Raw genomic sequence first — 16,395 nt, 5'->3', positions numbered from 1 at the left:
ATGCCTAAAAGTAATAAAGTAAAAACTAAACAAGTGTGACTATATAAAATTTAAAAGCTTCTGCGTAACAAAAGAAACCATCAACAAAATGTAAAAGCAACCAACAGAATGGGATAAAATATCTGCAGATCAAATCATATATCTGATGCTAATGTTCAAAATACTATATGTAAAGAATTCATATAATTCAATGGCAAAAAACTCCAAATAATCCAATTAAAAAATGGGCAAAGGACCTGAATAGACATCTTTCCAATGAAGATATTCAAATAGTCAATAGGTACATGGAAAGGTGTTCAACATCACAAATCATCAGGGAAGCGCAAATCAAACTACAATGAGTTATCGCCTCACACTTGCTAGGATGGTTATTATCAGAGAGAAAAGATGACAAATGCTGGTGAGGATGTGGAGAAAAGGGAACCCTTACGCACTTTTGGCGGGAATGTAAATTGGTACAGCCACCATAAAAATCATAATGAAGGTTCCTCAAAAAATTAATATAAAACTACCATGTGGGTCAACAATCCCACTTTGGGATATAAATCCAAAGGAAACTAAATCACCATGCTGCAGAGCTATCTGCACCCTCATGTTTAATGCAGTACTATTTACAATTGCCAAGACATGCTAACACTCTAAGTGCCCATCAATGAATAAACGGATCCAGGTGTTGTATATTTATAATGGAACACTATTCAGCCATAAAAAATAAGGAAATCCTGCCATTTGCAACAACATGAATAGACCTTGAAATCAAGCATTATGCTTAATAAAATAAGTCAGAAAGAGAGACAAGTATTGTACGACCTCACTTATATGTGGAATCTTAAAAGAAAAAAATAAAGAGCCAAAAAAACAAAACACCAAGTTCACAGAAACAGATCAAATTTGTGGTTACCAGAAGCAGGGGATGGGGGAAGTGAATGCAGGTGGTCAAAAGCTACAAACTTCATTACAAGATAAGTATTGAGGAGGACGTAACATACAACATGATGACTACTGTTAACTCTACTGGATGGTGTTATTTGAAAGTTGCTAAGAGAGTAAATCCTCAAAGTTCTCATCACAGGGGAAAAAACTTTTTCTTTTTTTTCCTTTTTCCTTGTATCTACATGAGATGATGGGTGTAATCTAAATCTATTATGGTAATCATTTCACGATATATGTGTCAAATCATTATGCTGTACACCTTAAACTTATACAGTGCTGTATGTCAATTATCTCAATAAAACTGAAAGAACAATAAAGACAAAGCCCCCCCCAAAAAAACACAGGAGAAATTCCTACCAACTCTGCCCCCGAAAAAGACACAGCATGGGAGACTCGTGTTGGTCAGTTCAACCGCACCTCCTCCTTTCCCCTATAAGACTCCCATTCTATTAGCTGGTATCCAGGTCCAAGCTATGTTAATCAGAATCTATCCACAGAATTTTTCAAAATCAAGTTGGAAAGCTCCTTTTCTGCTTTTATCAAAAAACACAAATATAAATTAGGAAGTACAGGTGTCCACGTTATCCACCATGTAATAAAAATCTAAGAAAAGAAAGTCAGACCTGCCTCAAAGAAACTGCCACAAGTACAAAAGAAAACCTCCCGACAACACTCAAGTGCCTGCATCCCCTCCGTCTAGTCTAGTCCTTAGAGAAGTCATGGTCCCAGTCTTCCCAACATCTGGTTGTGAAGCTCTTCGTTTTATGTGTGCAACCTACCCACTCCCTTATTCTGTCACTTTATACCCGCTTTTTGCTTAAGCTAGGTCAGGGTGGGTATTTGCTTACGCTAAGGTGTACATCACTTATAATGGAGCCTATTCAATTCCCGGCTAATACATGCAAAGTCACGTTTTACATTTTTTACATTTATTTGCCGGAACGTAATTTTACATTTATTTAGATTGCATTACATGAAACAGGATAACAGCTCCAGTTCCCATCTTTCTAAATGCCCTTAGTTAAGCCACAGACTGCTGCTGCTGCCAGCGGACACCTGCTGGAAGGATTTTATGCAGATAAAAATAATCTCTATTTTCTCCTCCAAATCCCATATGTGAAGAGGGGAAGAAACAGCAAAGAAGATATTCTTTGGAAGAAAAATGACCAATATAATTGTTCCCTATTAAAATGAAACTGTACTTTCTCATGATCTTAACATTCAACTTTTGTTAATACAAACTGGCCATTGCAAGTAAGTTGTATTGTTAAGAAATTTGTTCTTTCTTTGAATTGAAAAAGGGGAATCTGTTACAAGTGATATCCTGCAGATGTTTCTTGCTAAATAAATCTGGATGGACTGAATGACATTGCCCTATTATTTTTTAAACATTGCTAGATCTTTTCCAATGCAACTGAAAGAGCACCATTTAAAACAATTTTTTAAAGTTCAGCTGCCACTTACTGCTTCCAGTTGTTTCTTCTTCTGCACTAGTAACTCCAACATAAGGTTGACATTAGCCAAATCAAGGTTATCTTGGTCGGTTCCCAACAAATCCTGAAATACTTGCCACCTGTGGCCATTCTAAGAAAAGAAGATACACAACTTCCTAAGAAGATTGTTTTAGAGAGTCAAAAACAAATGTTTGCTACTTCCTAACATGTTCATTATATAACATATCAAAAATAAACTACAATGTTCCAACCTACTCCTTCCCAGCTAGTGGCTCCCCAGCGCCTTCTAATTATAATTTAAACACTATTTCTCCCTTAAATGAATTTAAATAACAGATATGAAAGACATTTTCAAGATAAATGTTAAGTCAGCATTTCTAAAGGTACAATCCCCTTCAAAATAAATGCCTGGATTTTAACTACTTGTCTAGCCATATTTTCAACTTTGTATTTGGTAAGGTATTAATTTAAGCTCACTTGCCTCAATAATTTGGGGCTAATCCTCTTAAACTGAGAATCTTTCAACATTTTTTTTGCAAAGTACCACCCACAGTATCACCCTGCCATATAATTCTTCAAATGCTACATATTACAAGCCAACTCTGACTCAATGTAATCCCACCAAACCTTTCAAAAGATGAAAGTAAATTTCAGAAAATGCAGGTAAGAAAGTTCACTGAATAGAAGAATATCCTTAAAAAAAATCAATAATATGCTAAGCTTTAACATCTAATTAATATTAAACTAATAAAAACAGTCAGTTGAACTTTATTAAAAATAGTAATAAGAGTTGAAACATACGGTGCTACTCACTGAGTGGTCCAATTTGAATCTCTTTTCCTCAAACCTTTGCTTCTGTTTGAGAATGAGTTCATTCACTGAAAAGAGAAAGCAAAAAGCACACATAATCTGTGTTTTTATTAAATGTGTCATCTAATTATTCTCTTTAAATGGATCCTATTTAATTTTAAAAAGTCTCAAATTTCAAAAGATGCTAAACAGAAAATGCTAGGTTTCTATTTCAAATTAGAAACAGTTTTGCCACAGCTACTCCTACTACGACTACTACTATCATTGCTACTACAGAAGGAGCATTCTTCAGAATATGTACTTTCTCTTAACACATCTCAGTGATGGCACTCTTCGCACTTAGAGAGAGAGAGCTCTTCACTGTATGAGACTGTTCCATGCTCTGCATGGTAGCTGGCTGATTCTATGAGGTAGGCACTGAAGATTTTTACTTGTTCATCTTTTCGTTTGTGACTTTTCTATAAACATCATGGCAAACCATCATAATCTTTTTTTAAAAACAAGAACCTGATTTTTGTTCCCCCAGTGCCACATACTTTCAGAGTCTTGATCCCTCCCCAGCCCCAAGGTATAGTGCTTGACTAACCTAAGCCAGTCTAGCCATACACCCTGCTAACGTTAACTACGTGACCTAGTTTTTACAAATGAGGGGTATGCTGCCTTTCAGAAAGAGAAAGACAGGAGAAAACTAAGTTCTTTCTCTGCCTTCGTTAAGGGGTGATTATCTGGTCCTGCTTAGAGCCACCATGCAATCTTGAGGGGACCAGCCAAAAAATGAACACAGAGGCTGGGGATGGAGGAACAGAGAGCAGATGGAAAGAACTTAATCATATCACTGAACTGCCAAATTAACTAATTCTAGAAATTCTTTTTGTGTGAATCAAGACATTCTCCTTAATGTTTAAGCCACTTTTAATTGGATTTTTCTGTCTATAACACACAACTGATAAAAATAAAACTGATAAAGAAAAGGGCAACTAGCACTAAGCTAGTTTAATTTACTTGCCTTTAATTTAATTTACAGAAATTATCCTATGGGTTATTATCTGCATTTTAGAGATGAGGAAATTTTAGAAAGAGCATAAGGAACTTACTCATAATGATGCAATACAAGACAGAGCTAGGATACAAACCCAGCTATCTAATACTTTCCACTATACCACAGTCCAACTACAAATATTTTTGAACAAATCAGAGCAGTACAAGGGCCACACTAGGAATCCAAGCTTCTAAGATAAGACTCAATCTAAGTAAGACTCAATCCAAGATTCAAGCAACTCAGAGTAAGAAGACAAATATATATGATGTAGTACTTATAACATGATAATTAGTATTACCATTGAAACTGATTTTAAAAGAACATAGGACAAGGAGCACTCAAAATGTTAACAAGAAGCCTTTACATAGAAGGTGACATTAAAACTGGGCCATAACAGGTACACAGAAATTCACTAAGCAGGAAGAGAAGCGGAGAAGAATTCAGATAAGGGTGTGTGTGTAGAGCAGGTAAACTCATAAAACAGCAGGAGATAAGATGATTTAAAATCAACATGGCTGAAACACAGGGTCAGAGTGATTCTGCTAATGACTAATAGGGGCTAAAAACTGAGACGGGATTTGTAGACAGATCAGAGCCTGATTCTGAAGAGCCCATTCTCTCACAAGAAGTTAATATTATAATACAGGGAAGATAGAGGAGAGAACCCGAAATACTGTAATGGGAATAAAGAAGAGTACATGAATAAGAGCTTAATGTTTCAGCTACAGAATTAGCCATCTGAATAAAAACTGTAACTTAAGTAACTGTAATACTTAAATATATATACCACATTGCATTTTACCAAGAAATCTCATATACCACTGAACAGGAATATTCTACATCCATAACTGTAATTCTTTGGATTCTTATAAGAGCCATAGTACTAAGAACAATGTATTTCCACTGCTAAAGCTTTCATTCTAGCAACCATCTTCTTAGAGGCAGGGTAGTATAGTAAAAGCACGTACTCAAGCCAGACTGCTTAGGACCAAATCCCAGTTCTACGCTACTTAGCGGCTGTATAACACTACACAAGTTACTTGACTTCCCTGTGCCTTAGTTTCCTTACATGAGGAATGAGGATGACAACAGTACCTACGTCACAGGACTGAGCATTAAAGCACCTGGGACAGTGCCCGGCAGTAGTAAAGACATTGTATGCATTGGCTACTTTTAAAAATGGGTTTTAAACTTTGCATGCATGTTATCTTTACATTAAAGAGTAAGAGGGTCATTCATTAGGGTGATAAGAACATTCAATATACAAATTTTATACACAGACAGAGAAAGCTAGAAAAGAGACTGCTGGGATGGGTAGGGCAGCTGGAGAGATCCTGTACCACGGAGGGAGAGGGAGAGGGAGAGCTAGAAAGCAAGCCCCCGGCAGGAGTGGAGGGGACACACCCCCTCACCCTGCATGAGCCTCCCTGGAACAGGAGAGAAGTGGGGGTGGCGGGGAAAGGGGCAGAAGAAGGAGGGGCTGTAGTGTAGTGCTTAGGGCAGGAAAGGAAAAATCAAAATATCTGTCTTGACAAAAAAGTGCGTCATGCACCTAAAGATCAGGAAACCAAATACTTTTTGAGTGTTTGGCTTTCAATTCTCTGCTTTCATTAAAATTGAAGAAAGGACTGGACTTACTAACTAATAGGACATTAAAACATTTTCTTACCTATAAATTAGTAACTGCTTTTTTTTAAGCATGTAATTCAGGAGGTCAAAACACTGAATGACATTACTGTAACAAAGTTCCTTCAATTTCCACCAATTTATTTATGTAAGCAAAGTTTCTCGTGACTTGTACTTAAAAAAAAGTAAAAATCATAAACTTACACAATGTTTTATGTCAATTATATATCTCAATTTTTTAAAACTGTGATGATTCTAAATAAATAAATAAAAAGAATACAAATAAAACAGAATGCTTGTCTTAGTATCATCAATGGCACTGGAACTAATTGAGAAAGGCACCATCAAACATTAAGCAGCCCATTTTTAATAAATTTTTATGCCTAATACTTTACAAAATTTTTAGACAACTGCATGTCTAAAATTGCAATAACAAAAAATATTTAAGATTTTTTAATATTTAATAGAAAATATGTTCAAAAGAAACTTCAAAGTCTCTAATTTCTATTTTCTGTTACATAAAAGTATTACATGTAAATCAATAAGAATTTCAAGCATGAAAATACATAAGGATAAAATTATGTGGGCAATATGCAATTTAGGTAGAAGTTCAAAGAGATCTGGAATGAACGAAATTTTTCATTGTTAATAAAAAGTCTTTATTTTCAAATCAATGGTAAGTAACAAATCACTATGCCATTTAGATTCATATGGGTGCATTTTAAAAGAGGTAAGTTTATTTTTAAATAACCATATTTACAATACTCCTAAAAATCACATCCTTTACAACCATGTAAGCTTTGTAAGTAAAAATTGTGGATGCTAACTTAAAACGTGTCATCAGTCTGGGAGGGTATACATCATTTTTCAGAGTTTTTGTATGCGTCACCCAAGCAAAAAGGTTTGAAGACCCCTGCAAGAGAAAACGTGTGGCCCAGACCCCTACCCATGACTCAGGTAAATACAAAGCATTAAAAATGGAGTCCTAACCTATCAATAAAAAAGATGCCCGGATAGCTAGAACACTCCAGGATCACACAACACATACTTCTTTTACCATGCTCAAGGGGAAATATGAAATGACTTTTAAAAGGCTCAAGGTTTTATCAGTCCAACCAAGAAGAATTGCAAGCACTATACAAACCATGTAATCTCAAGCTGAAGCAATAGAGAGGAATAATTTAGTTTTCTCAGTATGGAAAAAATCAAGTGGTACTGCACTTCCAGAAACAGAGGTCAGTGGCATCCTGAGTGCACAGAACTTAAGGATCTGAACTTCACTGCACAGAGGTAAAGACTGGAAAGGGTGATGGGCAGTAAAATAGAAATAGACGTATCAGGATGAAATGTTATTTCTGTGGATGACATAATCACACGTGAAGCTGCACTGTAATTAAAAGACTTCAAATAGGGCATAAAATACACTCCAATTGCCCCAAATCAAAACTTTTTATCCATATAAAAAGAAGGTTAAAAACTAGATCATTCCCAAGATAATTTCTAGCTTACAAAATCAGTAATTATAACTTCACTGTTCACTGAATATATACATTTGAGAACATAAAAAGTATGAAATTATTTCACATCTTAGTACGGTATCCTAATGTGGAAGGAATACTGCATTCTCCCACTCTCACTCTCACTATTTAGAAATTCACAAAGCAGAATTTCTAACTTGTGGACTTATTAAAGAATATAGCCTGAAAAATTTGGTAAATACCAAAACCTTCAGACCATTGTATTCCTTTCTGTGTTTACCATTCAAGCAGTAATTTTCTCAAGTTATGACAACTCACAGAAAAGTGATTCTAGAACCCACACGGCAGCATCAATTCATGTCTGTGAGTTCAGAGAGAAAGGATTCTGCTTTGCAGGACTTCGGTTTCCCTCTTACATAACCTAGCTCATGTCCAGTCCTACAGGGTCTCAGACCCCTCAGTATTGCTTCTTTTCCTAAGTCTGTTCTTCTAGTTTGCCATAGACTTTATCAACCTAGAAGAACTTGGTATTCCAACAGAAAATCTTCAAAATATTTCCTTCAGGGTTCCTTTCTGCTATGCAATCATCCAGCGATTTTCCCTCATGAAAAAACAGTGGATTGTAGTGAAGAGTGAAAGAGAAAAAAAGGATCATAGCCAACGTACTTTTAGAGCAGAGATAAAAAGGAAAGCCATAGCTGGAATGGTTCAAATTGGTAATTTATTATAAACCACCATTAAGGTGAAACAAACTGCAACCGAAGCACTGGCAGGTCAGAATGTAATACACAAGGAGACATCATATCCTTAACTCTTGAGTATGTTACCCTTTAGAATGAAGAATTAGCCTTTTTGATATACACCCAATAGTGCCCTACTTCATGCCTACCCATACCTGATAATTAATCATTGGGAAATTAAACTTCATTCCACACTATCTTAAGCTTTTCAACATGTAGAATTTTTGGACTTTTCACAGTTGGTCTCTAGCAAGGTATTATTCCCAATTACTTACCATTTACCTAAAGGGTTCCATATTTGTCTCTCTCTTCTCCAGTTATCATTCCTTTCTCAAAAGTTCCATATTCATGTCTTTCTTTCCCCAGTTTTACTTTGGAATTGCCTCCCTAGTTCACAGACTCTCTTCCCCTATCCAGGAATCCTCACACCCACATTTTTCCCCCTTCCCCCACTTCATTAACCTTTTCCTCCATGTTTCTCACTTCTGCCCCAGAAGCAGAAAGAATAGGAATGCAAAATATGATAAAAAGAGACCAGTATCTGGACCTCTGGCATTCTTCTTCAGCCTCACATTCTGTCCAGCCATGACCGAGAATCTAAGAGTTGGGTCAATTTTTCTTGGTGAAATTTAAATATATGATATGGCACATATGGTACAGAAGCTATGTCACAACCCAGGGGACACTGGGGAAAGCACCATGGTGAGGAGAGACAGACACATTTACCACTAAGCCATGTTTTCTGAATAAATTAGTCAGCACATACTTTTGGGAACCAAATATTGTAAAAACTTAAAAATCATTCCAAAGACTCACCCAAGAAATTAGGATACAGATGGTCAATATTATCCACAACATAGTTACACTTGGGACATCTATTATTATCCTCCAAACTCTGATGAATACACTTGTAGCTATTAGCAGAGGGAAAAAAGAAAATAGGCTTGATTAAGTCAGGATAAATTAATAAGCTGGTCACAAAATAATGCCTATTAGTTTTCTATTCCTCGTTTTCAATATAAGTAATCTAGCAGTGACTTACTTCAGCTTATACTTTTACATCATAAAGATACATAGGTAATCATAAATTAGAAGCATGGGATGAACAGATACACACCACTATATGTAAAATCGATAAACAACAAGGATTTACTGGGTAGAACAGGAACTATATTCAGTATCTTGTAATAACCTATAATGGAAAAGAATCTGAAAGAGAATCTGAAAAAAGTAATCAATTATACTTATATGTATGAATATATATATATACACACACACACACATATAATTGAATCACTTTGCCATACACGTGAAACTAAAACAATATTGTAAATCAACTATAGTTCAATTTAAAAAAATGGAGATGATATACAGGGTATTTTTTTTAGGTAATAGTATACAAAAGTTATTTAAAAATAAACTCAAATAACAAGTCTACCAGATAAAAAATTTTAAAAGATGTACTATCTTTTAAGTTTGTACAATTTTAATATTAATAACGACACCAAGAAAAACAAATGCTTATGATTTAGTTAAGCAGACTATCCATGTTCTTGGAGTGCTGATGTCCTTAATATAAAAAGAACTCATTCAAATAAAAAAAGAAAATAAGAGAAGAACAGAAAAATCAACAACACAAAAATCAGTCAATAAGCACGAGAAAATCATCACTTTCACTAGCATGAAAAACTGATTTAAAATGATATACTACTTTTTACCAATTAGAATGAAAAAATACAGAAAAAACTATCAGAGTTAAGGAGTACTTGTAGATATGAATAATCTCATATCCTGTTGTAGGAAATGTAACTGCCACAACTTTTCTTGAAGGCAAGTTGTACAGAAAAACCTTACAGGTTGTGTATCCCCTTTGATGTAGTGATTTTACTTCTAGGAATTTATCCTAAGGAAATAAGCAGAGATATGTATATAGAAAAGTGTTCAATTCAAGGTTACATGTAAATAGCAAAATAAATTAGAAGCAATCAAAACACTAGGAAACTGACTAGATCGATTTGTAGATATCAATCCAATGCAATGCTGTACAGCCAATAAAGTTACATTGTAATATGTGAATATGTGCCATGAAAAATAATCTAGTAACTATCAATAGTTAAAGCTGGAGAAATACGGTAAGAAATTTTTCCTTTCTTACGTTATATATTTCTATAATGTCTGACTTTACAACTGTGTTTTGTCAAAAAAAAAAACTTTTAATATGTCATTCAACTAAACTCCAGAGAACTATCAAATCAACATTAGAAAAAAGTCACTATATCACTATATTATCAAACAAAAATAATCTAACACTGTGGATGTAGTATAATCCCATTTCTGTTTTTAAAAAATTGTGTTTGCTTACATTTACAATAAATGAAAAAGACATTCACCAAATTATTAACAGTATATGCCTCCAGATCATATAATTATGGGAAACTTTTTCTTTGTAGGTGTCTACAAGTTTCTACAGTAAATATGTGTTGCACCTAACAATCAGGAAAAAAAATTATTTCTAAGAAACTATAAGGATGATTTATAAATAAAGATGGTTCCTATAAACACAGTACTTCTTTTATTCTATATTCAAATTACTATAAATTTACTTCAACTTTATAAACTGAAGCTGACTGTTATATTTACCTACTTTCCTCCACTTCATCAAAACAAAAACTACAACCATCAGGTTTCTCTGTTCTGGTCATCAACTACTTTCCCATCTCATATTTGTTACTTACAAAGCAAAGAAAAGGAGGACATTATAGAGAATCAGTGTAGCAGTGGTCTTTGGTAGAGTAAACGCCTGGCATATAATAAGTACTCAAATACATACTGAACAAATGACTTGCACAGTGTTCCAGAAACAATATCGCCTTTTGCAACTATGACAAAGCTAGGTATACCATAAAACCACAAAATAGGCTCCATACCTGACAGGAAATATCCTACATGGAAATTCCAGTAAAAGAAATCACAAATTGAATTTTTTTTCATTTTTATGGTGGTAAGGAAAAAGCATAAAGAAGGTACAACAGATTACAACACATTGAGAGCTCCAACATGAAAACATTTATGGTCTGCTTAGGGGAAAAGGAAATGAGTTAATATTACCAGAATGTACGTCCACGTGACAAGATTTAATCCTTAAAAAAGTCTTCAAGTTCAAATAAAGCAAGTCATGAAGGACAGAACCTGAGGTTATTGAAGATAGGAGACAGGGACTGACAGACAAGCTAAACGACACTTTGGGCTTTAGCAAAGGGCTTTTGGAAAGAAATGATAGTTAGAAAGTGAGCCAGTAATATGACAAGAACAACCTAAACTGTTAAGCCAGAAAAAGAACTTGTCAATAGATAAAAAATTATCCCAGAACCCAGCAGAACATACTCCTCTCCTTTTTCTTCAGCATCCTCATCATATACCTTGTCAGTAAGTTTACTACCACACCATCCTCTCCTAGAGGGAAAAACAGCCTAGGACACAGCCAGAAAGAACTGTCCTCAAAAACAGAAGTTTAAATAACTTTCCTGCTTTGTACTTGACAATATCCATCTAATCTACAAAACTAAAATGTGTCAAATTACGTGCCACTGTATAAAACTGCAGTGACAACAAGATCCATCAAGTTTATCTAACAGCATCTACTACCTCACGACCACCTCAGGGTAGACCTGTCTTAGTCTGAGAAACAGGAACTGTCTTATTCTGTACTTAATCTGTGTATGTGTCTGTCAGCCCCTCTTCTATTTGTTCATTAAAAGCAGTGATTTGTTTTACTCATCTCTGCACCTTCATGTCTAGCACAATATCCTGTTAAAGAGTTGGAACTCAATAAATGTTGAATGCATGAAAAAATAGATATAAACAAAAAAAAAGAAATGTACTTTTGCAGCCTTCTGGGTCATATAACAGGCTACTAGAAAGTCTCAATATTTCTTACCATAATAACTCTAATTCATTCTCATTTATCTACCTACCTGACCATCACCAGCCCAGATGCAATGTTTTGGATTCCAAAAGAAGAATAAGTGCCTAAACTAGTCATCAAAGTAGGTGGGCATGAAGAGATAAAAGGATATGTATCTTGGGTCCACCTGAGAAATTTTCAATAGCTACTCACACTGCACCTCTTAAAAGAAATTATTCAGTACCATGGTGTGCTGACATAAATGGGTACCTATATCCCTAGTAAGTATATATCAGATCAAAAAGAATGAATACACTCTGTAGATGCATATAGTTGCTCTCTTTCTTCTATTAGGTATATACCTACCTAATGGATAGTATAACCCATTACGGATAAGTAGATACAGAAAACCGAATAATCAGAAAATTCTCAGAAAAGAAGGGTATACTATAACAAGAACAGAAAGAAAAATCAGTCCCAGTGGTCATATTTAATAGCCAGGTGCAAAGAAAAATAGCAAGGTACACATCAGAAGTCCCAAGAGGCAAACTGACACCCAGGCTTGATCACAGATTTGCTGGGAAATGGCAACAATGAGGGACCCTGTTAATCATAACTAATCTGTAATGACACAAAATAGTAAATAGGGACTTGACAGACATGAGGTCTGAGAAGCAGGGGCAGGGGACAAGCTGGAGGCAGCGATAAGGCAAAGACAAAGCAAATCTTCTCTCTATGTCATATAGAAGCCAGAGTTTTTAATTCTATCATTGAGTTTCAGTTAGACTATAGCTAATAGCAGATTCACTGTCAAGTGGGTATGAACAAAGCGAAAGAAGTTCTTGCTATATTGTCTTCAACCTGTTACCAGGAAAGGCTTGCCATTCATAAGTGGGACAAGGGATAAACAGTTGTGTGGCCCAATAAGCTGGATGGAATCTCGAAGACCTGGTATAGTGCTTGGCTCCAGGTTACCAGCTAGGTTTCCAGTTAGCAAAGAGTTGATACAACAGGCTATTGTTAATGATTCAAGTTCCACAGGACTCACATGTTGAGTAAATAATTACCAGCTTTTTCTTTAAAACAAGAAAAGTACAAAATGTTTTACAGTTCAGCAAGCCTGACAATGGGACTGGCAGTCTCCAAGTTTATTAGCTCCTGCCAATGTTATAGTCTCTATCCTACCAGAATTTGCTATTGGAGGGGGGTGGTATTTATTTGTTTATTTATTTTTAGAGGAGGTACTGGGGATTGAACCCAGGACCTCATGCATGCTAAGCATGCACTCTACCGCTTGAGATATACCCTCCCCCCTAAAACCTGCTCTCTAGTTGGTATTTTAAAACACAAGCACCACAGGGTTAATACAGTCACTTGAGTTGTAACAAGGATCTAAACTTTATTTTTATTTGAAGGAAAAAAAGGTATTTAAGAAACCAATGGGGCTTTCCAACAATGACCCAAAGATAAACCATGAAGATTATTGGACTCATTGAAAAGTCCAGGTCTGTCTAGTTATAAAGTCAAACAGTAATTTATTATACTTCACAACATAGTCAAGCAAGATCACAGACTCTTCACCTTTTTTTTTAATGCCACAGTGAATATTTAAGTTAGCGGAGGACAGTTAGGAAAAATAAAAACCTCACTTTACAATCTGTTTCACTTTCACCTTGTTTCTCTTTCACCTACAATCTGTTTCTCTTCAATACCTTTAAATCTGTGAAAGGGGAGGTGAAGGGGTAGGAAGACAATGAGGGTTGGGGGCTAGAGAGCAGCAACAGAAGAGACAGGCTGAGTGACTTGACAAAGGTAAGGTAAGCTGCAGACCCACCTAGATTTCTGGTCTACCAAACTTGTTCTTTTAGCTTTACATCAGCAGTTCTCAACTGCAGGCAATTTTATCCTCTAAGGAACATGTGGCAAAGTCTGGAGATATTCTGGTTGTCACAACTGGGAGTAAAGGGGTTGCTACTGGGTAGAAGCCAGGGACACTGCTAAACAATGTATAATACCCAGGACAGTTACCCACAACAAAGAATTTTCTGGTCTAAAATTTAATACTATCAAGATCAAGAAACCCTACTCTCAATCACCCAATTTTCCAGAGTAATCAAAACGCAAAATCTCTAGAAGTATATGATTTCCTATGGAATGCTAACGTGCTGGATCAATTAATGTAACAAAGGAAACACTACTGCTAAATAAGAAGCTTGAAAAGACCAAGATCATACATCTATAGCCTAAAAGCAAGACCCACATGGCCAGAATTTCAGTAGCAATATTAGGCAGAAAGTGATTCACAAATGATAATAACGTCAATGAAACAAAATACCAGGAAATAAAAATTATTTAAGAAGGTAAGATGGCTTAAAAAAAAAAAACAGCAAAAAGATTCTGAAAGGAAATACAATCACTTCTTATCAATGATACCCTTTGAGGAGGTAGAAAAGAAAGGCTATGGAAAGGGAAACACTTCCATTTCATATTATATTTTTCTGTACAATAAAAGTTGTTTTTATAGCCAAGAGTATACATTGTTCTTATCATTTTAATACTCTTTATTTTAAAAAAAGAACATAGATAATACAAACTAAGAAAGCAATTTTATTCTAAAAAAAAATTTTAATGACTAGCAGATTGAATATACCTATCAGTGAAGCATCACATTCCAGATCAAACTAAAGGACTTAGAGACTGGTGATAATCATCTTCTTGACTAATGGATATCATCCTATCAGATACCATATTCAATCTCAGTATAAAAAATATGGGTCTAACTTCAACATGAATAAGAATATAAGGACTATTAGAACACAACAGAAATACTATACCAACAGTGTAAATAATTTACGGAGATTATTGATTACAAGTAGAATATATCACCCCTCATTAAATAGATAAAAAAATTAATTAATTAAAAGAACTAAACATATAGATTACATACACACTAGGATGGCCACTAGTAAAAAAAAAAAGGAAAATCATAAGTGTTGGAGAGGAATTAGAAAAACTGGGACCCTTGTGAACTATTGGTGGGAATGTAAAATGGTACTGCAGATATGAAAAACATTACAGAGGTTCTGCAGAAAATTAAATACAGAATTACCTTATGATCCAGCAATTCCACTTCCAGGTACATACCTGAAAGAACTGAAAGGAGGATCTCGAGGAGATATTTATACACTAATGTTCAAAGCAGAATTAATGTCAACAGTTAAAAGGTGAAAGAGACCCCAGAGTCCACAGGTAGATGAATGCACAAACATGCTACAGCATGGATGAAACCTGAGCACACCACGCTAAGTGAAATAAGTCAGTCACAAAAGACAACTACTGTTCGATCCACTTACATGAGGTACCCAGAGTAGTCAAATTCATAGAAACAACGAATGGTGACTGACAGAGGTTGAGTGGAAAGGGAAATGGAGACTTGTTCAATGGGCAGAGTTTCAGTTTTGCAAGATGAAAAAGTTCTAGAAATTGTACAACCAATGTGAACAACACTTAACAATGTTACTCCACTTAAAAATGGTTAAGATGGTAAATTATAAGTTACGTGTATTTTATCACAAATAAAAATTTTTTAAAACACAGACTAACGTGACATACAACCTAAAGATAGCACTGAGTAAAAATGTTACAGAAAAGGATACATAACTTTTTAATTCTCTAATATCCTTTCCCAACGACCTTCTGGACTGCTTTCATGGCCCTCATATCTAATCCCAAGTGAGTTAAAGGTGTTTCATGCTTCATCCTGATTACACAGTATCACCCAATTTCTTAAAACAGCAGTCAAAGCTCTTTAAACAATTAATAAACCCAAAAGTTTTAAAATCCATCTATAAGGCCAATGGTAAAACTTCATAGAAATTATGCACTAACCAAGTTTACTGCCTTGAGATGTTGAATTTGTAAAGACATATCAGTCACAGAAATACGATTCAAAATAACCAAAATTAGTTTTAAAAACATTAACTTCTCACTGGCTACATTTACACACAAATCAAAAATTGCCAAAAGGCAATTTCACTAAATAAAATCATCTTACCAAAAGCTATGGCCACACTTCGTCATGTATGCTTCCTCAATCATATCAAAGCAGATAGGGCTAAAAAGAAAACAGAAAAATAATTAATACATTTTTAAAGTAGAGTGGTTACTAATTGAAAAAAGCCAATAACAATACTAACAAAATCGTATTTCAGTACACAGCTAAGTCTTCACACTTTTCATCAATGAGAGATGAAATTTCTACTGAGCTGAATGAGCTTTAGGGAAATGCTGGTAAAATGACAATTTGTTCAAAATGGCCGTAGAGGACATCAAGTTCTAAGATAAAGTAAATGAAAAGTTTAACTGGCCCCAATACTTTAACTTGCCCATAATTTTTGAAAGTGAACACAAT

The 16,395-nt window shown here is 35.0% G+C and overlaps 1 protein-coding gene across 5 annotated transcripts in view; it reads right to left on the bottom strand.

The window, feature by feature from the left end:
- The window catches only part of COP1 (COP1 E3 ubiquitin ligase), a 166,951-nt gene that overhangs the window by 140,589 nt on the left and 9,967 nt on the right, over positions 1–16,395 (bottom strand). For 3 of the 5 annotated variants that reach the window (XM_072946062.1, XM_072946061.1, XM_072946064.1), the window contains exons 2-5: positions 16,039–16,098; positions 8,897–8,994; positions 3,189–3,265; positions 2,398–2,517 (exon numbers count right to left, since the gene is read on the bottom strand). In XM_072946062.1, coding sequence (XP_072802163.1) covers positions 2,398–2,517; positions 3,189–3,265; positions 8,897–8,994; positions 16,039–16,098 — 355 coding nt within the window. The remainder of the gene's footprint in view (positions 1–2,397; positions 2,518–3,188; positions 3,266–8,896; positions 8,995–16,038; positions 16,099–16,395) is intronic. The other 2 variants (XM_072946063.1, XM_072946065.1) reach the window with 1 other exon arrangement.

The sequence above is a fragment of the Vicugna pacos genome, chromosome 21 (assembly GCF_048564905.1).
Source record: "Vicugna pacos chromosome 21, VicPac4, whole genome shotgun sequence".
Taxonomy (NCBI): domain Eukaryota; kingdom Metazoa; phylum Chordata; class Mammalia; order Artiodactyla; family Camelidae; genus Vicugna; species Vicugna pacos.
This window is presented reverse-complemented; position numbering and strand designations above follow the sequence as displayed.